Source organism: Bombina bombina, chromosome 2 (assembly GCF_027579735.1).
Source record: "Bombina bombina isolate aBomBom1 chromosome 2, aBomBom1.pri, whole genome shotgun sequence".
In the NCBI taxonomy this organism is placed as follows: Eukaryota; Metazoa; Chordata; class Amphibia; order Anura; family Bombinatoridae; genus Bombina; species Bombina bombina.
In genome coordinates this window covers 764,047,749-764,074,461 of record NC_069500.1, presented here as the reverse complement: position 1 = coordinate 764,074,461, position 26,713 = coordinate 764,047,749, and the positions used below count along the sequence as shown (strand labels likewise).

General features: G+C 38.6%; 1 protein-coding gene across 1 annotated transcript in view; it reads left to right on the top strand.

The window, feature by feature from the left end:
* The window catches only part of NWD1 (NACHT and WD repeat domain containing 1), a 200,260-nt gene that overhangs the window by 91,462 nt on the left and 82,085 nt on the right, over positions 1-26,713 (top strand). The window contains exons 11-13 of the mRNA XM_053702893.1: positions 15,540-15,704; positions 18,077-18,274; positions 20,898-21,020. Coding sequence (XP_053558868.1) covers positions 15,540-15,704; positions 18,077-18,274; positions 20,898-21,020 — 486 coding nt within the window. The remainder of the gene's footprint in view (positions 1-15,539; positions 15,705-18,076; positions 18,275-20,897; positions 21,021-26,713) is intronic.

The window sequence follows — 26,713 nt, the reverse complement described above, 5'->3', positions numbered from 1 at the left end:
GATGGCGGCGGGGTAGGGGGATTAGATTAGGGGTTAATAATTTTAAAATAGATGGCGGCGGGGTAGGGGCTCACTTTAGGGGGTAGGTAAGGTAGATGGCGGCGGTGTTAGGGGCTCACTTTAGGGGGTTATAGATTTAATATATCTGGCGGCGGGGTCCGGGAGCGGCGGTTTAGGGGTTAATAACTTTATTAGGTGGCGGCGGGGTACGGGAGCGGCGGTTTAGGGGTTAATAACTTTTTTTATTGTTAGGATAGTGAGAGGGGATAGCGGATAGAGGGTTAGACGTGTCGGGCTATGTTTAGGAGGCGTGTTAGACAGTGCGGGTGATTTCATACTTTAGTCAGGTTTTGTAGGCGCCGGCAGTTTCTAACGTGGCGCAAGTCACTGGCGACGCCAGAAATTTGTACTTACGCAGATTTCTGGACATCTCTGGTTTATCAGACTTACGGCACGTTGGCATCTGACGGCGCCGTATATTGGATAGCTCGAGTTGCGAGCTGAAACTGCGGGCGACGCGGGTTCCCTTGCTTGCGCCGCAAACTACGCAGTTTATTGGATCGCGCCCCTAGTCTCTAATCTTGATGGATTAGAGATTGAATACCTATTTTTTTAAACACAAAGAGGTTTATTTGATGTTGTTTTGAACACATTATTTAAGGTCATAAAGCCTGTTACAAGTGCAATTTCTCAAATGATTTGGAAAGTTTGGTAAGTTCAGACTTGACTTGATCACGGCCAGGTTAGCCCACCTATTTAAAGTTGAAAGTAAAAAGTTAGCGTGTGAGCGAAAGACTGATGCGCGCTAACTTTAGGACTTCAGATACCTTGACCGCGCTAACTTCTTCCCTCCCTATACAGGGAGTGCAGAATTATTAGGCAAGTTGTATTTTTGAGGATTAATTTTATTATTGAACAACAACCATGTTCTCAATGAACCCAAAAAACTCATTAATATCAAAGCTGAATAGTTTTGGAAGTAGTTTTTAGTTTGTTTTTAGTTATAGCTATTTTAGGGGGATATCTGTGTGTGCAGGTGACTATTACTGTGCATAATTATTAGGAAACTTAACAAAAAACAAATATATACCCATTTCAATTATTTATTTTTACCAGTGAAACCAATATAACATCTCAACATTCACAAATATACATTTCTGACATTCAAAAACAAAACAAAAACAAATCAGTGACCAATATAGCCACCTTTCTTTGCAAGGACACTCAAAAGCCTGCCATCCATGGATTCTGTCAGTGTTTTGATCTGTTCACCATCAACATTGCGTGCAACAGCAACCACAGCCTCCCAGACACTGTTCAGAGAGGTGTACTGTTTTCCCTCCTTGTAAATCTCACATTTGATGATGGACCACAGGTTCTCAATGGGGTTCAGATCAGGTGAACAAGGAGGCCATGTCATTAGATTTTCTTCTTTTTTTTTTTTTTTTTCCAAATAAGCTTTATTATATAATTCAAAATTACAATTTTTACAGCAAAATCGTCGTAGCAAAATATGACATCAATATTCAGTACAATACAGTATTCTCTTGCATATCTTTTACAAAGCTGTATAAAATCTTTCTGTCCTACACTCACGGCATGTCTAGGCCAGTTTCTGGCTGTTCCTTCACCTTTCCCACTTCTCTCCCTATTCACCGGTCTAGTTGCTTCTCTGCGTCTTTCAGTGGTCGGGACTCTGTCCATTGTAGTATTGTCCATCTCTGCCCTGTGCCCTCGTCTGTGGCTTTGACCCCTGTGTTAGTTGTATTGTCCCCCCTTCTCCCTCCATTTTAGTATTCGTGTAAGCTCTAGGATGACTATTATATGTATCTCTGTCCATCTCGATAGGTGAAGTCCCATCCATTATCTTTATGCCCGAGCCTAGGGTGGTGTATATCTATGAGCGGGGAGGGTAGGTGGGGGGGAGGACGGGGGGGGGGGGGTAGGGTGGTTCTTCATTAGTGCTTGTTCCATATTTGTAACATTATTTCATGTGTCTCCGCTGAGCCATTCCTAATGTGATGATATCTTTCTAATTGCAGTAACAAATCTACTTGTTTCACCCACTCCTGGTGAGTGGGGGGGGGGGGGTGGCAGTCTTCCACCTACGGGGGATTAGAGTTTTTGCGCTGTTCAGCAGGGTTAGAAGTAGTTTCCTTCTCGCCATGCATTTAATTTTAGGTAAGCCAGCGTACAGAAGTATTATTTTGGGGTCTCTGGGGATTATGATCTCCAAGACTTTGCAAGTGTGTGCAAGGATGTCCGTCCAGAATTGCTGGAGTTCGGGACATTCCCACCACACGTGCAGGACGGTACCCTCCGTCGCACAGCCCCTCCAGCATCTGCCTGAGGTGTTCGGATATATTCTCTTTAACCTGCTTGGGGTGAGATACCACCTGGCGAGGAACTTATAATTAGTTTCTTGTATCTGTGCTGATATGGAAGCAGTCTTATTATTAAGGAATGCGTTTTTCCATGTCTTCACAGCTATTTCCTCACCTAGCTCCCTCTCCCATGTTTTGGTATACGCTGGTAGGTTACCTAAGTCATTTTGTCGCAATTTTTTGTATATAATGGATATCAGGTGTGGGCGTGTCCGTCCGTCGTAGCAAAGTTGTTCAAATTCTGTCAGCTCACGGGTCAGAGTGGTTTTGTCTTTGTGCGTTGATATAAAGTGGGAGATCTGAGCGTAAGCTAGCCAATTCAAGTGTGGTTCTGCATCTCGGACTTCTTCCCACTTTTTAATTTTATGTTGTTGGATCAGTCTATTAATTGTGTTCTGTCCTGCCTGCTGTCCCTGGATTGTATACTTCCTCGCTATCCCCAGTGCGAGGACTGGGTTGTCCATGTATGGGGTCATGGGGGAGGTCGGTGAAGATATCCGCGTGGATGTGTGGATAATTTTGTCCCACACCCTGAATAGTTCCTTAAAGAAAGGATATCTATCTACAGTTCGCGGTCTGTCCTTCCCTAGTGTCCAAGCTAGGTATCCCGGGTTATTAGTATGTAGTATTGCTCTATCTATCTGTATCCAGTGTTTTGAATTATCGTTTGAGCACCATTCCACTATTCTTTGTAACATCAAAGCCTGTCTATATGTCAGTATATTCGGGACTCCCAAGCCGCCCTCCTCTTTTGCCATGTACATAGTTTGCTTATTTATTCTGGGTCGCACGTCTCCCCAAATGTATGATTCCAGAGAGCCCTGGAGTCTGGTCATGAAACCTTTTGGGAGGGGTATTGGCAGAGCCTGCATAACATAAAGTAGTCTGGGAAGCACATTCATTTTTATGACACTGATTCTGCCCAGCCATGACAATTTTTTGTTTTTCCAATTGGATAAGTCTTCTATTATCGTCTTTTCTAGTTGTTTGTAATTAGCTTCAAAAATAGCCTCTGGATCTGCAGATAGCTGTATTCCTAAATATTTCATTGTGACTGGCTGCCTACGTAGTGGGCATTGGGACATCAATAGGGACATTTTATCCTCTGAAAGGTTTATGTTTAACACCTCTGATTTATTTATGTTTAATAGAAAATTGGAGTATTTGCCGTACTCCTGGATTATCTTTAGGGCCTGCGGCAGTGATTCCTCTGAATTTGTTAGGGTTAACAGGATGTCGTCTGCATACATGGCTATCTTGTGTTCTGTGTCATCTAATTTAATTCCCGACACCTGGGGGTCTGCGCGGATCTTTAGGGCCAGGATTTCTATAGATATTGCGAATAGTATTGGGGAGAGGGGGCAGCCCTGTCGGGTTCTGTTTGTGATCTCAAAGCTCATGGACAAGAGCCCATTGACTTTAATCTTGGCTGAAGGGGCGGAGTATAGTGAGAATATCATTTCGATGAAATGTGTGCTAAAGCCCATCTTTGACAGAGCGAACCGTAAGAATGTCCAGCTCACCCTGTCAAAGGCTTTCTCTGCGTCCATAGATGTCAGTGTCATTGGGATGTGTTCTAATTTAGCATATTGTAATAACTGCAGAACCTTCAGGGTGTTGTCCCTAGCCTCCCTCCCTGGGACGAAACCCACCTGATCCGAATTTATTAATCCTGGGAGAACCCTATTTATTCTTGTGGCCAGTATCTTCGCGTAGATTTTTACATCAGAGTTAAGTAAGGAAATAGGGCGAATGTTTTCGGGCCTGTCTGGGGTCTTTCCTGGCTTGGGAAGGACTGTAATATGTGCCTCCAGTAGGTTCCTTGTAAACCCTCCATCGGCTTGTAGGGTATTATAGGTGTCAGCAAGGTGAGGGGCCAGTATCTGTCCAAATTTTTTATAGTATGCTATTCCCAATCCGTCTGGTCCCGGGCTTTTTCCCGTGGGTGTGTCTTTTATTGCCTTTAGGATTTCTGCAGGAGTTATACATGCCTCTAATTTTTCCGCCTCTTCCGTACTAATTTGGGGGATTTTTATATTATCTATATATGATTCTAACTCATGGTCGATGTTCCCGTTTTCGGGATTTATGTCAGTAGGTCTTGTGTTATCTTTTAGGTTATATAATGTCGAATAATATTGTCTTAACGTCTCTGCAATACCTCTGCTGTCATCATGTTTCTTCCCCTGTTTATCTACAATTCCGGTAAAATATGCCCTATATTGTTTTCTCTTGAGTGCCTTTGCTAGAGAAGTCCCCGGTTTGTTACTGTATTCAAAATAGTGCTGTTTTAAATAGAGGGCTTTCGTTTGGGCTTCTTTAATTTGTAAGTTTTGCAGCTCAGTTTTGACTTTTTTCAGGGAAGTGAATACATTTGTATCTGTCGTGTCTTGTTTATGTTCCCTCTCCCAGTATGCGAGTTGTGCTTGCAATGAGTTATAGTATTGTCTGGACTGCTTAGTCTGTTGTGTTTTGATTTTAATCAATACTCCTCTTATCACTGCTTTGTGCGCCTCCCATATCATGGAAGGTTTGCTTTGATCTGTTTTATTAATTTTGAAATATTCCTCTAATTCCTTTGTTATTTCCAGAGCTATTATAGGATCGTTCAATAACGACTCATCTAACCTGCCATTCAAAATCGCAGACCACGGGAGCGTGGTCTGACCATGTGATAGGCATTATATCTGAGTAAGTGATTTGCGAAAGCATAGCAGGGTCTGTTAATATGTTATCAATTCTAGAGTACAGATGGTGCGGGTGTGAAAAGAATGTGTAATTCCTTGCCCTTGGGTGCATCACCCGCCATGTGTCGCGAAGCTGTAATTGCTGTATTTGTGCAGTTATTGATTTCAGAACTTTTTTTGGGATGTTAGAGTTACCGCTAGAGGTGTCTATTTTCGGGTCTAAAGGTGTGTTAAGATCCCCTCCCACTATCAGTTCCCCTTTGATTATTTCCAAGAGTTTTTGGGTTACTGCCTTCATGGTAATATGTTGCTGCTGGTTGGGTAGGTATATATTTGCTAATGTTATGTATCTGTTATACAGAAGACCCACAACTATGATATATCGTCCTCCCTTATCTTTTTCTACATGGGTTGCCTGGAATTGCACATTGTTGTTGATAAGAATTCCCACCCCCCCTGTCTTTGTAGGGCCCGAGGCTAAAAACTTTGTTTGATATCTGGGGCTTAATACCTTTGGTTCCCTCCCCCTCTTAAAGTGGGTCTCCTGTATGAATAATATATCACCTTTTTGTTTCCGTAAATCATTAAAAGCGATGGATCTTTTTTCCGGGCTGTTGAGGCCCTTAGCATTGATAGTGATGAGCCGTAGTTTTTGTGTTTTATAATGTTCCTCCCCTATCTCCCTGCCCACCGCGTTAGTTATTTCGTGACCCGTGGGAGGGAGCGTTCTCATTGCTGAAGTGATAGGCATGGCCTTGTTTTAGTTTATGGTGGGAGTTGACAATCCCTGTACCGTGAGTGCAGTGTTTCCAATAATAGGTTTGTGCTACTTGTATGCTGTGTATCACGTAGTATCTTAGATGTCTACGTTAAATTGGGGGATGTTATCCCTTGTCCCCAGACCAGTCGTCTGATATGCAATAATCTCATATTTACTAAGCTTAACAGCCTTATCTTGCTCCATCTAATTTGTTATTTGTTTCTGGATGTCTAGGGAGGTCCCAGCTACGCTGCACGTCTGCTTTAAGTCCTAAAGTGTGCAATGATCTAGTGTTATCCTCAGGCTGGCGGTCATGGGTTGTTAAGCGTGTCCCCATGACCTATTTCACATCACCACCACAGTCACCCAATGTACAGTGTGTGTCTTGTTTCCTTAGTAGACTCATATGTATGTGTCCCACCATGCTCTACTCTTTATGTCGTCTGTGCCCCTACTTCAAATGATGCGTGAGCGTGTTGTAACATCTCTACTCCCACTAGTTGTGTCTCTCCTCTAGCGATGGTGTGTGCAAAGGTGTTGCTAGGTAAATTGACAAAAACAACCGCACAACATAAAACAGGTGTCTATTTGCCAGACCAAGACATCGGTTTCTCATAATTGGTATCTAAGCTTTTTTGGTAATACATATGGGCATTATCACTTCACATACTATTGTACAATACATTTTACTATTGTCCAAGGTACCCCTGTAAGAGAGTTTAGTTTTGCATTAAATTCAACATAAACACATCTAAACCCAACATTTCAACATTTACTATGCATCAATCTAAAGTCCAGCCTCCATCAAGGCTGTATTATGTTCTCACACACAAATCCTTTTTGAGCATGCCTGTATTTCTTTAAATGATTTATAAGAGAGCGCTTTGGTAGTGTTCTCATGCTGATCTCAGTCGCTAGAGCATGTGTAGGGAACAAAGAATGTCACTTAATGTTCTGCCTTTAATTGTATATGAACTAACCATATGCAACATTCCTTCCCATCCATACGGATATCTTATTTTACTAAGAGCAGTGCAAGGCATTCTAGCAGTGGGTCATCTTACATCTACTTACTAGTGCATATGAGTAGCGGTAATTTTAGCGATGGCATTATAAAACTTTAACATTTTAACAGATAAGATACATAAACTTATAACTTTATAACTTTGAAAACGTTACCCCTCTTGACAAGAGCAGTTCTTGTTGAGAAGCAGTCTGTCCATAAGATATATAAGTCCTATAGCACTTTCCTTTCTCTGAGATCTACAAGTCTTTCTGAGTTCCATCTTTCTGTGTCCGTGGTACTGACGGGGTGTTTCTATCCTGAGCTGACTGGTCTTTAGGTGGAACAATGTTCACTTGAAGGACTTCACAAAATCGTTCCAGGTCGTCCAGGCCTCTATACATAGCCGACTTGTCTCCTTTTGAAGCGTATATGCAGACTGGGAAGCCCCATCTGTATTGTATACCTCTTTCTCTCAGAACTGATGTAATAAAATGGAGCTCCCTCCTCTTCTGTAGGGTCGCTGGACTCAGATCTGTAAATACTTGTATAGATATTCCTGCGTGTGTGAACTGTGGTTTTTGCCTTGCGTGCCGTAGTATTTCTTCTTTGTCTTGGTAATTAAGGAATTTTATAATCACATCCCTTGGTGGTGCTTTCGGGGAGGGTTTGGCCCTTAGGGCCCTGTGCGCCCTTTCCATTACCACTTCTGCTGCATTGCTGGAGCCTTTAAGGGTTCGGGAACAGGTCTTGTAGATACCCTGGGAGGGCTGTTGTTTGTACACTTTCCGGGATGCCCCTAATCCTCAGATTGTTTCTGCGCCCTCTATTATCCAGATCTTCTACCTTCTCTTGGAGGTTTTGTATAGTTTCCTCTTGGTTGTACAGGAGTTGTGATAGATGGTTCAAGTCCTGGGTGACAATGTCATGGCTTTCTTCAAGGTTTACCACTCTATTATCTATTCTTTTAATATCCCTTTTCATCTCCTGGAACATGTTCTTCATGTCCGCCATGGCAGATTTAATATCCTCTTTAGAGGCCAACAGTTTCAGATCATCCCTTGTGATTTCTATGTGTTTGTTATGTTCGGTATGAGTTGTTAAGCCTGTTTCATTTGGTTCCACTGATGGCGATGGCTTTTGTGTGATTTCTAAAGGGGGTTGTGCAGTCTCCTCTGCTGACTTTAAGTAATGATCCATCATCTTGGTCTTGGGGTTACTGTCCGCTTTTAGCGTTTTTTGGCCGGCATTACCCTGCTATGTGACCACAGAGCTTATTTTTGGGGCAGGTCTTATTGTTAACTAATTACTTAGGCTCTATTTGGGTGCTATTGCTTGTGCTACCAGGGTTTGGCCCTCAGTGTATTAGGCCTCGATCTGCGCTGTTAGCAATTGTGAATAAATTACAAGTCAGATTGGGGTGCCCTTTCAGGAGAGTGAGCGTAGTTTAGAGGCTATGATTTAACCCCCTTTACCAGTTTTTAGCTGCCTTATGTCCTTTTCTGTCGCACGGCGTGCCACTTGTGGTGCTATTATTAATGTCTCTATACCCAGTATTTTATGCCTGCTATACAGTTGTGTTCGTCGTTATGTCCCTTTAGTTTCACAGCGGGTATTAATTCTTGTACACTATAGCCAATGCTGGGTGTGTTGTGTATGATGCACTGTTATTTGGCTGTGTTTTTATGCTAGTTGCCGTGTAGCATCCGTGATGCGGTGACTACCGTTGCTCACCCTCCACGTGGCGCGGTCATACTATCCGCCCTGGTGTCTCTGTCCGCTGTGCCTGCTGGGCGATGCCACCCACTCTCTAGCCCCACCAGCCTTTCTCTGCCGTTCTAGTTGTACCAGGTGAGTCTCCTGCGTAGTGTGACATGTGCCGGTGCTTCCCTTGCAAGCACTTTCTCTGGTGATGCGGCCTGTGTATCCCCTCACCTCCTATTTGTGACCGCGTGTGCTGCGATCTTAGGGTCTCTCTGTTCCGTTATCGGAGAGGCTAGTGCAGGTCCCTCCAGCTGTGTGTCTCTCATCGGCACCGATTGATATTTCCCAGTTTTCTTCTTGCTCGCGGTCGTGGGGGCTACTCGCCTGGGTTTTTCTGTGGTGCGCCTCTGGCCATATGGTGCCGTAAGAATAAGTTGTTGCACCTAGGATCTCCGGTCTTCCCCACAAAAGTTGTTAGAGCATTGAATCTGCTATATAATGCTTATTTTAGGCTGCTAGCTATATTTATTTTAACTGATCTGAGGACAAGGGCCTAGGAGCTGCGCTAGCAAGCTGCCATCTCTGTTCGTGGCCAAGCTCCGCCCCCCCAGATTTTCTTCTTTTATACCCTTTCTTGCCAGCCATGCTGTGGAGTACTTGGACGCGTGTGATGGAGCATTGTCCTGCATGAAAATCATGTTTTTCTTGAAGGATGCAGACTTCTTCCTGTACCACTGCTTGAAGAAGGTGTCTTCCAGAAACTGGCAGTAGGACTGGGAGTTGAGCTTGACTCCATCCTCAACCCGAAAAGGCTCCACAAGCTCATCTTTGATGATACCAGCCCAAACCAGTACTCCACCTCCACCTTGCTGGCGTCTGAGTCGGACTGGAGCTCTCTGCCCTTTACCAATCCAGCCATGGGCCCATCCATCTGGCCCATCAAGACTCACTCTCATTTCATCAGTCCATAAAACCTTAGAAAAATCAGTCTTGAGATATTTCTTGGCCCAGTCTTGACGTTTCAGCTTGTGTGTCTTGTTCAGTGGTGGTCGTCTTTCAGCCTTTCTTACCTTGGCCATGTCTCTGAGTATTGCACACCTTGTGCTTTTGGGCACTCCAGTGATGTTGCAGCTCTGAAATATGGCCAAACTGGTGGCAAGTGGCATCTAGGCAGCTGCACGCTTGACTTTTCTCAGTTCATGGGCAGTTATTTTGCGCCTTGGTTTTTCCACACGCTTCTTGCGACCCTGTTGACTATTTTGAATGAAACGCTTGATTGTTCGATGATCACGCTTCAGAAGCTTTGCAATTTTAAGAGTGCTGCATCCCTCTGCAAGATATCTCACTATTTTTGACTTTTCTGAGCCTTTCAAGTCCTTCTTTTGACCCATTTTGCCAAAGGAAAGGAAGTTGCCTAATAATTATGCACACCTGATATAGGGTGTTGATGTCATTAGACCACACCCCTTCTCATTACAGAGATGCACATCACCTAATATGCTTAATTGGTAGTAGGCTTTCGAGCCTATACAGCTTGGAGTAAGACAACATGCATAAAAAGGATGATGTGGTCAAAATACTAATTTGCCTAATAATTCTGCACTCCCTGTAGACTTCTTTAAACCAACTGCACTAAACCCGAAATGAGTTAGAAATACTTTAAATTCCTATGTTCTTCACATAGAAGAAAATGTTTTTATCTTAATATATATATACGTATATATATATATATACACATATATATATATGTGTGTGTGTGAGAGATGTCTATATATGTGTATTTATGTGTTTATTCGTGTATATATGTATGCATGTGTGCACATACATATTTACACATATAAACACATAAATACACATAGAGATATTTAGACAAATATATATTGATATATATATATATATATATATATATATATATATAAATATATATATGAGCCCTTCCCAGTCAAACACTTTGCCATATACCGTATCACTTTTTAACCAATTTAAAACATTTTAATTATTAATAATAATAATAATATGCTATATTTTGAGTACATAGTGTTTTTGATGTGTTTTGTGCAAACTGATTTTTTTTACTCTTACAGTTTACTTTAGGTCTGAAGTGGAGTTAAATATTCTAGTACAGTTCCGGCTTTCATTTGAGTGCAAATTATAACTATCAACCAATCAAATTATTTGCGGTCATAATATCCATTGAATGTATAGGCTATAGTATCGAGCGAAGTCAGCGATGCTAACCCTTCTCTGGTTAACACACTTTACCATGAGCTTGTAATATCTTGTGCGCTAATGGTAGCACGGTCCAGCAATATTGGTTATTGTGCCAGCACTATCATTAAGGTGACACTTGTAATCTGGCCCTAATGTGTTCTTTAACAAGCTTTACAGGTTTCTCTTTTTCAAACCTACTTTGGACATTTAGCTTCTGGGGCATATTTATGATTGTGCGAGCGGACATGATACAATATAGCGTATCATGTCCGCTGCACATTGATAAATGCCGACAGCATACGCTGTCAGCGTTTATCATTGCACCAGAAGTTCTTGTAAACTGCTGGTGCAATGCCGCCCCCTGCAGATTCGCAGGCAATCAGCCGCTAGCAGGGGGTGTCAATCAACACGATCGTATTCGATCGGGTTGATTTCTGTTGATTTCTTTCCACGGCCTCAGAGCAGGCGGACAGGTTATGAAACAGCGGTCTTCACACTGCTGCTTCATAATTTGTGTTTCCGGCAAACCTGAAGGGAGCTTGATAAATATGAGGCCATGCCGTGATTGGAGGAAGCCAACAGCCATTACGTGTGAAGAGAGGATCTCCATGCGGGGGAAGCTGCTCTGGCTGTGAAGAGAAGAAAGGTAAGTTTTTAATCAAAACGGCTGCTTTATAAACTTTGATGAATTAAGTTCCCCTGTTTTTAATAGTATTTTTTAAAAACTGGCTTTCATTCATCAAAGTTTACCTTCACTTTAATCTTGTCACATATCCCTCCCTAATTTGTAGTCTATTATCTTTCCTGCTGAAGCCAAACAATTTAGATTTTGTAAACATGAGAGTGGAACCCCCTGTCATCTCCATAATAAAGTCAAAATCAGCTCTTTCAAATAAGGAAATTGGTAAGTGTACTTTGAACATTGAAAAACAATTACAGCAAACAAGGTGTTAATACAGTTATTTTTTTAATCTAATAAAAGGCTGCAGAAAAATGTTATTTGGTGTTTACTGAAAAGTTAAAGGGTATGCAATCTTTAAATCACATTGATCTGTTCCTTTAATGTTATTCTGTGGTATCTGAAAGGACCATTACACTTGACATTTCAACAATGTATAAAATGTTTCATTATTGCAAGTGAAACATTATTGCAATGTACATTCTTTATTTATTTTGCTGCCTTTTGCTGTAAAATACATCTAAATGTTGTGCTTGTTTCACTTTCTCCCAGGGAGGTATGGGTTAATACTTTTAGGCAAGTTATGTGAGCTTTTGCTTACTTCACCTCCCCCCCCCTAAGATTCTCAGCAGTCACATGTTTGAAAAAGGTGGAGTATCAATTTTGCATCAGCGATAATGATAGGAGAAGCGTTATTTGCAATAGTAACTAAGTTGAAGCAGTACTAAACCATGTGGAAGAGATAAAGGCAGGCTTACACAGTCTCCCTAAACTGCACATGTGCAAACAGAGATTGTGCTCTATCTGAATATTAGTTTCTGATTGGTTAGCAGAGGTTATTTTGTTCTGGGGAAAAGGGAAATCAGTAAAATGAATAAACATAAAACAATATACTCATTTGACAAAATAAAGCTGCAGTTTTCATTTCTAAATTATTCTCAGATATGAAGGTTCAAAATCATCTAGTTTAGTGGTCCTTTAATTAACTCACTTAAAGGGATAGTAAACCCCAAAATGTTCTTTTATGATTCAGATAGAACATACAATTTTAAACAACTTTCCAATTTAATTCTATTATCAAATCTTGTTATCCATTGCTGAAGGGACAGCATTGCACTGCTGACAGGAAGCTGAAAATATCTATTTAGCCAATCACAAGAGGCAAATGTGTGCAGACACCAATTAGCAGCAGCTCCCACTAGTGTATGATATGTGCGTATTCATTTTTTAACAAGGGATAGTAAGAGAATGAAGCACATTTGAAAATAGATGTGAATTTGAAAGTGTCCGAAAATTACGTGCTCTATCTGAATCATGCAAGTTTAATTTTGAATTTCCTGTCCCTTTAAATTAATCACATAAAATGCAATACGAATAAATGAGCATTGTGCTTGCCTGGAATGTAAAAGGATTACATTGTTAAAAGTTTATTTATATAATCACATTCGTAGCCCAAGGGTTATGTAACATAAATATTACTTTGATTAAAGGCATAGTAAAGTCTAAATTAAACTTTCATGATTCAGATAGGGCATGTGATTTTAAAAGACTTTCTAATTTACTTTTATCATAAAATTTGCTTTATTCTCTTGGTATTATTTGAAAGCTAAACCTAGGTAGGCTCATATTCTAATTTCTAAGCCCTTGAAGGTCGCCTCATATCTGAATGCATTTGACAGTTTTTCACAGATAGAGGGTGTTAGTTCATGTGCTTCATATAAATAACACTGTTGAGTTATTTAAGAGTCAGCACTAATTGCCTGAAATGCAAGTCTTTCAAAAGATCTGAGATAAGGAGGCAGTCTGCAGAAGCTTAGATACAAGGTAATTACAGAGGTAAAAGGTATATTTCTATAACAGTGTTGTTTGTGCAAAACTGGGGAATGGTAAATAAAAGGATTATCTATCTTTTAAAGGGACAGTCTACACCAGAATTGTTATTGTTTTAAAAGATAGATAATCCCTTATTTACCCATTCCCTAGTTTTGCATAACCAACACAGTTATATTTATATATTTTTTACCTCTGTGATTATCTTGTATCTAAGCCTCTGCAGACTGCCCCTTTATTTGTTCTTTTGACAGACTTTCAGTTTAGCCAATCAGTGATGGCTCCCAGGTAACTTCACGTGCACGAGCACAGTGTTATCTATATGAAAAACATGAACTAACACCCTCTAATGGTGAAAAACCTGTTAAAATGCATTCTTAAGAGGCGGCCTTCAAGGTCTAAGAAATTAGCATATGAACCTCCTAAGTTAAGCTTTCAACTAAGAATACCAAGAGAACAAAGAAAAATTGGTGATAAAAGTAAATTGGAAAATTATTTAAAATTACATGCCCTATCTGAATCATGAAAGTTTGTTTTGGACTAGACTGTCCCTTTAAGCAATAACATTTTTTATATTTACTTTCCCTTTAAATCTGCAACCATTTTGCTTGTTCAATATTCTGCTTTAGCTTGGCTACATCCAATTCTGATCTTTATGATTATTTATGCAAGAATCTGAAAACTTTAAGAGAGAGGAAATATTGTAGGGCATGAAATTGGAATCTTCTTTAAAACCCTTTTTATTTTAACAGAACTGCTATTTAAAGGGACATGAAACCCCAAAAATGTATTTAATGATTCTGATAGAGAATACAATTTGAAACAACTTTCTAATTTACTTCTATTATCTAATCTGTTTCATTCTCTTGGTATCATTTGTTGAAAAAGCAGCTATGCACTAATGGTTTCTAACTGAACACATGGGTGAGCCAATCACAATCAATATATATATGCAGCCACCAATCAGCAGCTAGAAACTAGGTTCTCTGCTGCTCCTGAGCTTGCCTAGATAAACCTTTCAGCAAAGGATAGCAAGAGAAGGAAGCAAATTAAATAATAGAAGTAAATTGGAAAGTTTAAAATTGTATGAAATACATTTTTTGGGTTTCATGTCCCTTTAAGTGGGAATAAAAAGGATATTATAAAGGTAAAAGTTAAAAGTTCATAATTCAGATAGAGGGGCATATTTATCAAGCTCCAAATGGAGCTTGATGCTCCGTGTTTCTGGCGAGCCTGCAGGCTCGCCAGAAACAGCAGTTATGAAGCAGCGGTCACAAAGACTGCTGCTCCATAACCTGTCCGCCTGACAGACATCGCCGGAAATCAACCCAATCGAGTACGATCAGGTTGATTGACACCCCCCTGCTGGCGGCCTATTGGCTGCGAGTCTGCAGGGGGCGGCGTTGCACCAGCAGCTCTTGTGAGCTGCTGGTGCAATGCTGAATACGGAGAGCGTATTGCTCTCCGCATTCAGCGAGGTCTGTCGGACCTGATCCGCACTGTCGGATCAGGTCCGACAGACCTTGATAAATAGAGGCCAGAGTGGGCAATGTTAAACAAATTTCCAATTTACTTATAGGGGTAGATTTACTAATGTCTGTCCGACATGATACGCTGTAGCATATCATGTCCGTCAGACAACGCTGAATGCCAACAGCATACGCTGTCGGCATTTATCGTTGCACAAGCAGTTCACCAGAACTGCTTGTGCAATGCCGCCCCCTGCAGATTCGCAGCCAATCAGCTGCTAGCAGGGAGTGTCAAGACTGAAGACCACAGCCTCAAAGGCATCGGACAAGTTATGGAGCCTGAAAGCCCTTGTTAAATCTACCCCATAGTATCAAATTTGTTTCTCTTGATATCCATTATTGAAGAGTAATGATAGGCAGGCTGATAGCAGCTCAGGGGTGTGTACGCTTCTTTAGCACTTTATGGCAGCAGCTTTTGCAGCTTTGTAAAACATTGCTATAAACTTTGTTGCAAACATTGCTTCCAGATGGATAAACACACATGCACGCTCATGAGCTCACCTAGGATTACTCTTTAAAAAAGGTTCTCAAGAGAACTAAGCAAAATGTATAGTAGAAGTAAATTAAAAAGTTGTTTAAAATTTCATACGCTATTTTAAGTTTGACTTTACTGTCCCTTTAATATTATTCCTTCTAAACATTTAATAGACCATTTTTATGATTACCATGAACTTTTAATGAATATTTTTCAGCACCAATTGATGATAAAGCTAAGTAAAATGTCTAAAAGAGAATTGCTGTTAATTACACAGGTAGCATGGAATGGATATCTAGCAAAACGATATCCTGTGGGTTTCAAACTGTACTTGAAGACTTCAAGATGTCTGTGGAACGTATTGGATGCCCCCAGCTTCGGTTGGTGCATGACACTCTCCGGCTTTTTCAACCCACCATTAATTTTATTGAAGGTCGCATTGGTGAGTAAAATGGAGTACTGCCTCAATCACCTTAAAGAGACGTTAAACTAAATACATTTATAAGCATAGTATGGAGGTTATTCCCTGTCTGCCTCCCTGTTTAAATCTAGCTTTTACTACATTCCAGTGCTGACCTATTTGCGCATGTGCAGCAACACTCCTTCAGATACCTGCTGTATAACCAAGGTTCCGAAATGGCAGCACCTATGATTAGAAGGAGGTTTATGAAATGTATTTAGTGTCCCTTTAAAATATTTATTACAGCACCATGGAAATTTGCCGAAAATTCTAAAAAAATAATATCAGCTTCACCTTTATACCAACAAACTGCACATCATTTTAATAATGTCCCACCTAAATCCTGCTGCCCTAGGCACTGGCTAGTTGGCCTAGGTCAAGATACGCCCCTGTGATAAGTACATGTGTTCATATCAATAGCAATGTCATACCCTAACAAACACAGGTAGCCTCAGGGCTTTTCCCAGTCCAGCTGTCCTATGCAACCTGTTCAAATCCTACCACAACTCAAATTCGCATCCTTATATTGTTAAATGCATGAATACAGCCATTCCAACCTCCCAGAATTTGTTCAGTTCATTCTACTAGATTAGGTTCTACTTTGTGGGCTTTATAAGATGAGGCTTCTGTTGTGTAGTTTGCACAGAAGCAGCTTGGTCTTCCTTACTCTCTTTTCTTTTGTGAAAGAATTTTACAGGAAAGTGCTACAGTCTAAATGGTTGGTAATTAGGTACCTACCTTAACCTTTTCACACCCATTATCTTGTGGACTCCACAGCTTGGGTAGATGCCAGGAGTAATGGATTGTGGACTCTCACAACCTTATGAAAGAAAACAATTACCGCCCTCTTTTATTTTTCCAATTGGCGGCAGTTTAGTATGCACCTCATTTTCCTTTTCTCGACTATATATTAAAGGGACACTGAACCCAAATTTTTTTCTTTCATGATTCAGATAGAGCATGATATTTTAAGCAACTTTCTAATTTACTTCTATTATCAATTTTTCTTCGTTCTCTTGCACGGGAATAGGGCCCTCAATCCCTCCTGTATGTGTTTGTAAATGTTGTCCTGTCTCTTACAAGTCTTATTTTGTTTTATTTAAATTAATTGTATCCATGGACAGCGCTGCAGAATATGTTGGCGCTTCATAAGTAAAGTATAATAATAATAATAAAAGCAAGAATGTAAGTTTAGAAGCGGCCCATTTTTGGTTGTGCAAACCCAATCGCAAATTCTCAAATTCGCTAACTGACATGAAAATGTTAATATTTCATATGATAATTTTCTTCTCATAGTACAATATGTTTTATTTATTCATATATACATACATTTATATATATATATGATATTTTTTTGCACAAATATATATTTATACCTATATATATATATAGATGGTTACATATAGGTATATATATATATATATATATATATATATATATATATATATATATATATATATATATATATAGTAATATCTATTTTAAAATATATAGAACATATTCTGCTATGTGCAGAACATTGGAATCTGAAATATTTATAAATACATAGTTAAAACCTTTATTAAATACGAATATTGCATAAATATGCTTTTTCATGTTTTCATCTACTTAACTGTAAAGGACTACAATGCCCTTATGTATATGTCTATATGTGTGTGTACATATGTATTTATGTTTTTAAATGTGTATATATGTCTGTAAATACATATATACACTTATAAATACATATGCACACACATATATATATATGTATACATGCATATCATCTTTAGACATGTGCATGTATGTATCTCAATTTTAAAGCCCTTTGCCTGTCTTATTTTTCTCTAACACCTGAGACCTCATATCTTTGAGCCCTTTTAACTTTATGCACTTTTTTTAATCATTTTTTTAGTGTTATTATGATTGTAACTGTACTTTGTAATGTATTTTTGATGAATATAACAGTATTCTAGCAACTCAAAAGGAGATTAAAAATTCAATCTTTATTCTATGAAGTAAAAAAAATACAGCTATTGAGAAGGAGCAAGGAAAATCCTTACGAGTTTTAATTGCGCAGCACAAAACGTGTAAGGATTTGCTTCCTCCTCCTTAATGGCTGTATTTTTTAACTTCATGGAATAAAGATTGGATTTTTAATCTCCTTTTGAGTTGCTAGAGTGCTGCCGTATTCTATCAATTTGTGCTATTAGCGGCTTTCTAAAATCAAGAGAAAATACAAAAGATTTTTTTAATAGCAAGTTATATATTTTCTCTGTAACAGGTAATGCACGACATGGGCTCTGTAATGACTTTTTATGCAGTATTTTTCGTGGTTTCATAATGCTGACTTTGGTCTCTTGTTTTCTAAACAGATCCTTGCATTATATACACAGAGATGTTGGCAAGGTTGCATTTCTTCCACCAGTCTTGCCCATCCCTGATTGGTGACATATGCCAACAGTGCACTGCTTGGTTCGATCAATATCCAAATCCTACACTCATGCCAACATGCGGCTTCTTCCAGCCTCCTGGTGGACCTCTGCTTACCACCGTAACTGGATTCAAACAAGGTATATAATATGGAATGCAAGATCAGGTTATGATTTAGATGCACTGCAGCATGTGTTACAAATCATTTTAAATAATAGCTCATGAATGACTTCACATAGTTTAGCATCATTGTGAATTATTTGTCATTATTAGGAATATCCAGAATTTTCTTGTAGAGAGAGATTATTATTATTATTATCCTTTATTTGTATAGAGCAGGAAAATTCCATAGTGTTGGGTACAGAGATAGGGGTATATACAATGACAAGGATGTGTAATAAGATACAAAAACATAACAAACTAAACTAATCTAGTACAGGAGGAGGGCCCTGCTTCCAGTCTACAGGTTAAGGGTGCAGAGACATAAGGTTTGGGGTAGCTTGTCACCTGAATTGTAGTTGCAGCAGAGAGTCAAGGCAGTTGAAGATTTATTTTTGGTAGAATGAAATACAGAGGATAGATGGTTAGCATCTCTGACTAGGTGGGTTTTGAAAGAGTGTCTGAAGCTATACAAAGTTAGAGACAGTTTTATGGAGCTGGGTAGGGAGTTCCAGAGGACAGGAGCAGAGTGTGAGAAGTCTTGGAGACTAGAGAGGGATGCAGAGATAATAGGAGTGGAGAGACGTAGGTCAGATGTTGATCAAATAGGATGGGTTTGTGAGTATTTGGAGATGAGAGAGGAAATATAGTTGGGAGTGAGGCTGTTGAGTGCTTTATAAGTTAGAGATAATACTTTGAATTGTATTGTAGAGTGAATGAGGAGCCAGTGAAGAGAATGGCAGAGCGGAGCAGCTGATGTACATCGCAAATTAGGTGGATGAATATAGCTGAAGCAGGGGGAGAGGCAGTGTTTGGGAAGGCCACTTAGAAGTAGATTCCAGTAGTCAATGTGTGACAGAATGAGGGAATGAATTAGTATTTTTGTAGTTTCTTTGAACAGTAAAGGTTGGATTATAGAAATGTTGAGCAGGTGTGCACGGCAGGATTTGGTGAGCTCTTGTATATGTGGGGTGAATGTGAGTTCAGAGTCAAGTGTGACTCCCAAGACAGCGGACCTTGTTGAGGTGTTGAGAAAGTCTCCAACTGTAAGAAAAATGTCAGGAGGGGGAGAATAAGAAGCAGCTTAGTTATAGACAGATTGATTTGGAGGTAGTGCAAGGACATCCAAGAGGATATTGCAGAGAGGGTAATCTGGTTGCATAAAGAGGGATAGATATCAAAAGAGGGAAGATAGGTTTGGTTATCATCAGCATATAAGTGGTACTGAAAGCCAAATGAGGATATAAGTTTTCCAATGGAGGATGTATAGAGAGAGAAAAGCAAGGGACCCAAGAAAGAGCTTTGCGGTACTTCTACTGAAAGAGGCAAAGGATCAGAAGATATGCTGTTAAAGGAAACAAAGGAAACTGTAAACGAGCAGTTTGAGAGATAGGAAGTAAACCAGGAGAGGGCCATGCCTCAGATGCCAAAAGAATGTAGAATTTGTAAGAGAAAGCAGCAGATAGATCTAGAAGAATTAGTAAGGAGTACTGTCCCTTTCCTTTAACTGATAGCAGATCATTTGTTACTTTAGTAAGAGCAGTTTCTGTTGAGTGTTTAGGACAAAAAAACAGATTTTAGGGGATCAAGTAAGGAGTTTGTTAAAAGAAATTAAGTTAAGCAATTATAGTCGTTCCAATAATTTGGAGGCAAAGGGAAATAAGGAGGCCAGTCGATAAACAGAAGGGGTGGAGGAGTTCAGTGAGGGCTTTTTTAGGTTTTGTGTGATTGACACATGCTTGAATGTATCAGGAAATTTGCCTGTGGCAAGAGAGTGGTTAAAGAGTTGAGTTAGGGCAGGGGTTAGAGAAGCAGAGAAAGAAGGAATAAGTTGTGAAATAACAGGGTCAAGAGGACAGGTTGTGAGATGAGCGGAAGATAGGAGTATGAAGACATCTTCCTCTGTTACAGGAGGAAAGTAACAGAGAGTTTTGTAAATAGAAGGGGTGGGGAGGAGGGCTGGGTTTGAGGGGTATGAAGGAGAGATGTCTTCTAATTGTGTAAATTTTATTTTTGACATGATCAGAAATAATCTGAGCAGTGAGTTTGTTAGTGGGTGGAGGTGCAGGCAAATGTAGGAGGGGGTCAGCCTTCTGAGGTTCGATGCATGAGTAGACACGAGTGAGGAGAAATAGGCTTGTTTGGCCAGGCTAATAGAAGAGGTGATTAATTTGAGGATTAATTTATAATGCAAGAAATTAGTACGGTTGTGTGATTTTCTCCACTGATGTTCAGCACAATGCTGAAGATAGCTGATTTGTTTGGTTTGCCATGGTTGTCTTTGAGTGCATGATGCAAGGCGTACACCAGTGCAGGGTGCAGCTTTGTCAAATGTTGATTTTAATGCAGAATTATACTTTAAGGCCCCAAGCTCTGGGCAAGAGAGGCATTAAATGTTGGAGAGTCGAGGTTTCAGTTAAGATGAAAATGTACTGTATGTAATACGATTATTATGCAGTATTTGTAAAGTGCGACAAAATTCTTTAGTCTTGATCCTTTCGTTGTTTAAGTAGTCTTTGAGAAACTTTGAATTGCTACCATTGCTCTTCTAAGCAGTTTTACTTTTGCCTTGACTGAGTGCCCATTATAATTCTACACATGTAGGTGTCACTTACATGGAACTGTCTGCTGATTTCAACCTTCTTGTGGTGGGTTCTGATGATGGAACAATGATAGTGTGGAACATTAAGGATATTGAAGTTATCCACACCCTGATTGGACATTCTGGTAGGATATCACCATAACAACTTCAACAGCATCAGTCATTTTTATAACACATATATAAATGCTTATTGATCATAAAGATACATCTAGTCTAGCTTGTCAATTGTTTTCTTACTTATAAATTATGTATATTTATGTATAAATATGTATATCTATCTATCTATCTATATATATATATATATATATATATATATATATATATATATATATACGTGTGTTTGTATGTATGACTGCCACATATTCATATTCCTTCTTGTTTTAATAGATAGTATGTCATAATATCAAATGTTGGGAGAGAGAGAGCAATAAATAATCAGTAGTTGCTCCTAAAAGCTGCTGGTTTGTTCCTAACATCTGCATCATATTCTGATTGCTTGGTAACCCATGTCTTATTAGAAATTATACTGTAACTATTTCAATCCGGGGGACAGATTATATTCCAGTTGTTAAACCTATATTAACAAAGATAACTACTGTTTATCAGTTGTAAAGTTTATAAATAAAAAACAATCTGACACATATGTTGTTGAACGAAGAGATATGTATCATCTGTACCCTATAGTTAAATTGATGCAAATTTATTGGTTATACAATATTTGCTGTTAAAGGAATATACAGTCCCATCATATTACATACATGTATTACATACAGTCCCATATCATATTGTAACACACTAATGTAAAAAATGTAATAAAAAGTGTGTTTAATAAATTAACACCTAGATTATTAGTTTTGCGTTAGAAGCTGTGCGGTGCTAACGAGCAGTTTATGCTCACTGCTCACTTACATACAGCGCTGGTATTACGGGTTTTTACAAACCCGGCGTTAACCGCAAAAAAGTGATCATAGAGCAAAATTTTGCTCCACATCTCACCTCAATACCAGCGCTGCTTACGTTAGCGGTGAGCTGGCTAAACGTGCTCATGCACGATTTCCCCATAGGAATCAATGGGGGAGAGCCGGCTGAAAAAAAACCTAACACCTGCAAAAAAGCAGCGTAAAGCTCCTAACGCAGCCCCATTGATTCCTATGGGGAAAATACATTTATGTCAACACCTAACACTCTAATATGAACCCTGAGTCTAAACACCCCTAATCTTACACTTATTAACCCCTAATCTGCCGCACCCAACATCGCCGACACCTACATTATATTATTAACCCCTAATCTGCTGCTTTGGACACCGCTGCCACCTACATTATACTTATGAACCCCTAATCTGCTGCCCCCAACATCGCTGACACCTACATTATATTTATTAACCCCTAATCTGCCGCCCCCAATGTCGCTGCAACCTAACTACATTTATTAACCCCTAATCTGCCGCCCCCAACGTCGCCACCACTATAATAAAGTTATTAACCCCTAAATCTAACCCTAACCCCCCTAACTTAAATATAATTTAAATAAATCTAAATAAAATTACTACAATTAACTAAATAATTCCTATTTAAAACTAAATACTTACCTATAAAATAAACCCTAAGCTAGCTACAATATAACTAATAGTTACATTGTAGCTAGATTAGGGTTTATTTTTATTTTACAGGCAACTTTGTATTTATTTTAACTAGGTACAAAAGTTATTAAATAGTTATTAACTATTTAATAACTACCTAGTTAAAATAAAGACAAATTTACCTGTAAAATAAAACCTAGCTTAAGTTACAATTACACCTAACACTACACTACAATTAAAGTAATTACCTAAATTAATACAATTAATTACAATTAAATAAAATTATCTAAAGTAAGAAACAAACAAACACTAAATTACAGAAAATAATAAAGAAATTATAAGATTTTTAAACTAATTACACCTAATCTAATCCCCCTAACAAAATAAAAAAAAAAACCCAAAATAAAAAAAGCCCTGCCCTACACAAAATTACAAATAGCCCTTAAAAGGGCCTTTTGTGGGGCATTGCCCCAAAGTAATCAGCTCTTTTACCTTAAAAAAATTACAATTCCCCCCCAACATTAAAACCCACCACCCACACAACCAACCCTACTCTAAAACCCACCCAATCTCCCCTCAAAAAAACCTAACACTATCCCCCTGAAGATCACCTTACCGGGAGACGTCTTCACCCAACCGGGCCGAAGTCCTCAACGAAGCCGGAAGAAGTCTTCATCCAAGCCGGTCGAAGTGGTCCTCCAGACGGGCAGAAGTCTTGGAGCATCCTCTTCTTCCGACGGCTAAACACAGAATGAAGGTTCCTTTAAATGATGTCATCCAATATGGCGTCCCTTCAATTCCGATTGGCTGATAGAATTCTATCAGCCAATCGGAATTAAGGTAGAAAAAATCATATTGGCTGATGCAATCAGCCAATAGGATTATGCTGGCATTCTATTGGCTGTTCCAATCAGAATTCTATCAGCCATTCGGAATTGAAGGGACGCCATCTTGGATGACATCATTTAAAGGAACCTTCATTCTGTGTTTAGCCGTCGGAAGAAGAGGATGCTCCGCGTCGGATGTCTTGAAGATGGACCCGCTCCATGCCGGATGGATGAATATAGAAGATGCCGTCTGGATGAAGACTTCTGCCTGTCTGGAGGACCACTTCGTCCGGCTTGGATGAAGACTTCTCCCGGCTTCGTTGAGGACTTCGGCCCGGTTGCGTGAAGACGTCTCCCGGTAAGGTGATCTTCAGGAGGTTAGTGTTAGTTTTTTTTAAGCGGGGATTGGGTGGGTTTTAGAGTAGGGTTGGTTGTGTGGGTGGTGGGTTTTAATGTTGGGGGGGGAATTGTAAATTTCTTTTCAGGTAAAAGAGCTGATTACTTTGTGGCAATGCCCTGTAAAAAGCCCTTTTAAGGGCTATTTGTAATATAGTGTAGGGTAGGGCTTTTTTTTATTTTGGGGGGGCTTTTTTATTTTGTTAGGGGGATTAGATTAGGTGTAATTAGTTTAAAAATCTTGTTATTTCTTTATTATTTTCTGTAATTTAGTGTTTTGTTTTTTTGTACTTTAGATAATTTTATTTAATTGCAATTAATTGTATTTAATTTAGGTAATTAATTTAATTGTAGTGTAGTGTTAGGTGTAATTGTAACTTAGGTTAGGTTTTATTTTACAGGTAAATTTGTCTTTATTTAAACTAGGTAGTTATTAAGTAGTTAATAACTATTTAACAACTATTGTACCTAGTTAAAATAAATACAAAGTTGCCTGTAAAATAAAAATAAACCCTAAGCTAGATACAATGTAACTATTAGTTATATTGTAGCTAGCTTAGGGTTTATTTTATAGGTAAGTATTTAGTTTTAAATAGGAATTATTTAGTTAATTGTAGTAATTTTATTTAGATTTGTTTAAATTATATTTAAATTAGGGGGGTTAGGGTTAGACTTGGGTTTAGGGGTTAATAACTTTATTATAGTGGCGGCGATGTTGGGGGCAGCAGATTAGGGGTTAATAAATGTAGGTAGGTGGCGTCGATGTTAGGGCTGGCAGATTAGGGGTTAATAATATTTAAATAGTGCTTGCGATGCGGGAGTGTGGCGGTTTAGGGGTTAATATATTTATTATAGTGGCGGCGATGTCCAGTTTGGCAGATTAGGGGTTAAAAAATGTATTTTAGTGTTTGCGATGTGGGAGGGCCTCGGTTTAGGGGTTAATAGGTAGTTTATGGATGTTAGTGTACTTTTTAGCACTTTAGTTAAGAGTTTTATGCTACGGCAATGTAGTGTAAAACTCTTAACTACTGACTTTTAAATGCAGTACCAGGCTTGACAGGAGAGTGTCTACCGCTCACTTTTTGGCAGACTCGTAATACCAGCGCTATGCAAGTCCCATTGAAAATATAGGATACGCAATTGACGTAAGTGGATTTGCGGTATTTCCGAGTCTGGCCAAAAAAGTGAGCGGTACACCTGTACCTTCAAGACTCGTAATACCAGCAGGCATTAAAAAGCAGCGTTGGGACCGGCCAATGCTGCTTTTTAAGCCTAACGCAAGACTCGTAATGTAGCCGTTAGTTTTTTAATACAGAGATTTATACTTTTTATCGAGGTGATTAAATAAAGAATACAAGCAATGCATACACTAACATATCTTGATATCAATAATTAATTTTCTCTTCTGGAAAACAGGGGCCACTCATGGACCTATGTATTTGGGTAACTGACTAAACATAATGACAAATAAAAGTGGATATATAAGCAAAACAAAACAAGAAGCCAGTTGTGGACCCATAATATATATCGCTAAAATGATATAGTCAGTAAATGAATCAACAGTGAAAAATATCATTAACAATGGTATTTTAGCAAGTCACAGGTCTGCTCAATGACCCTAAAAGTGTATAACAATATGAAGATTGGAGACCTATATATAAAAGCATAGTAGGCCACAATAAGATTAATAAACTATAAAAACTGTTTACCCACAACTAACAATAACAATAAAAATATGAATGAGCACATGGGCTTTCTACAGAAATGTTTCAAGGGGGGGCAAACAAAAATAAAAAGATAATTAACCACAGAACCAAAGCACAGGCTAAGGTATTACTTATGACTAAAAATTATAAAGAAAAACTTGTTTTTGTTGTTTTCCATATTTATGTGTTACATTAGAATGTAAGCTCACGAGTACACCTGTCCTTGCTATCATTTTATTAATAAGGTATACCAAAGCGCCAACTATACGAAGGCTGGGTCTGGACCTAATGCAATATTGTCAAACGATTACAATAAACAATTTATTGAGTACACAAATAAGTTAAAAACATGGATCCATGTATAAACAATCAAATTTATACAACAATAATAGCTAAATGAATAGTTAAAACAAATAGTTATGTAACGGATATAGCATTTAAAATTGTGCAAACATTGCTCTTAAAAATATTCATAAAAAATTCCAAATTCAGTATAAGGCTCACAACAGAAATTCAACTTTGTGTTTACCATATACACATACACAAATTTGTACAGCAATAATAGCTAAATAAATAGTTAAAACAAATAGTTAAATAGCAGATATGGCATTTAAAATTGTGCAAACAATGCTCTTAAAAAATATTCCTAAAAAATTCCAGTTTAGGGCTCACAACAGAAATTCAACTTTGTGTTTACCACATACACATAATAGGTGAAATATGTTAGTCAGTTATATAATATTATCTAACCAATAATGTTCTCGATTCTATGCAATACTAAATATTGCCAATAGTGACTAATGTGTAAGGCTCTGAGTAAGACCTTTAACTGTGTGTTTACCACATACGCATTGTCAAGTAAAAAATATTGTGACAGCAATAAGCCAATGTAAAGAATGTGTATCAAAAAAGTTGTGTGCAAAAATTAGTGTACAAAAGATATTAATGGTCGAAAAATAGGTTGCTCTTCAAAAAACGTGAATTAAGAACAAAGATTGTGAAAAATGAAAAACCAAAAATTTACAAAAACATTGTGGTGTGTTCCAATAGTAACTTATATAAATGTAAATAATAGTCCAAAAAATAGTCCAACAGTGAAAACTTAATAGAAAAAATAATCCAACAATAAATTATAATAAGTAGTGTGTCTCTTTAAGAAAAAACAATAATCCTTAAAGTGTTGTGAATCCTAACAGCAATAGTTATGGTGATTTTCCAAGTGTTTTATACTGAATAGCAGTGTCAGTACTTGCTAGCCGTTTTCCAACCCAAAATTCTATCTTCTTGGCAAATATTTTGTTATATAT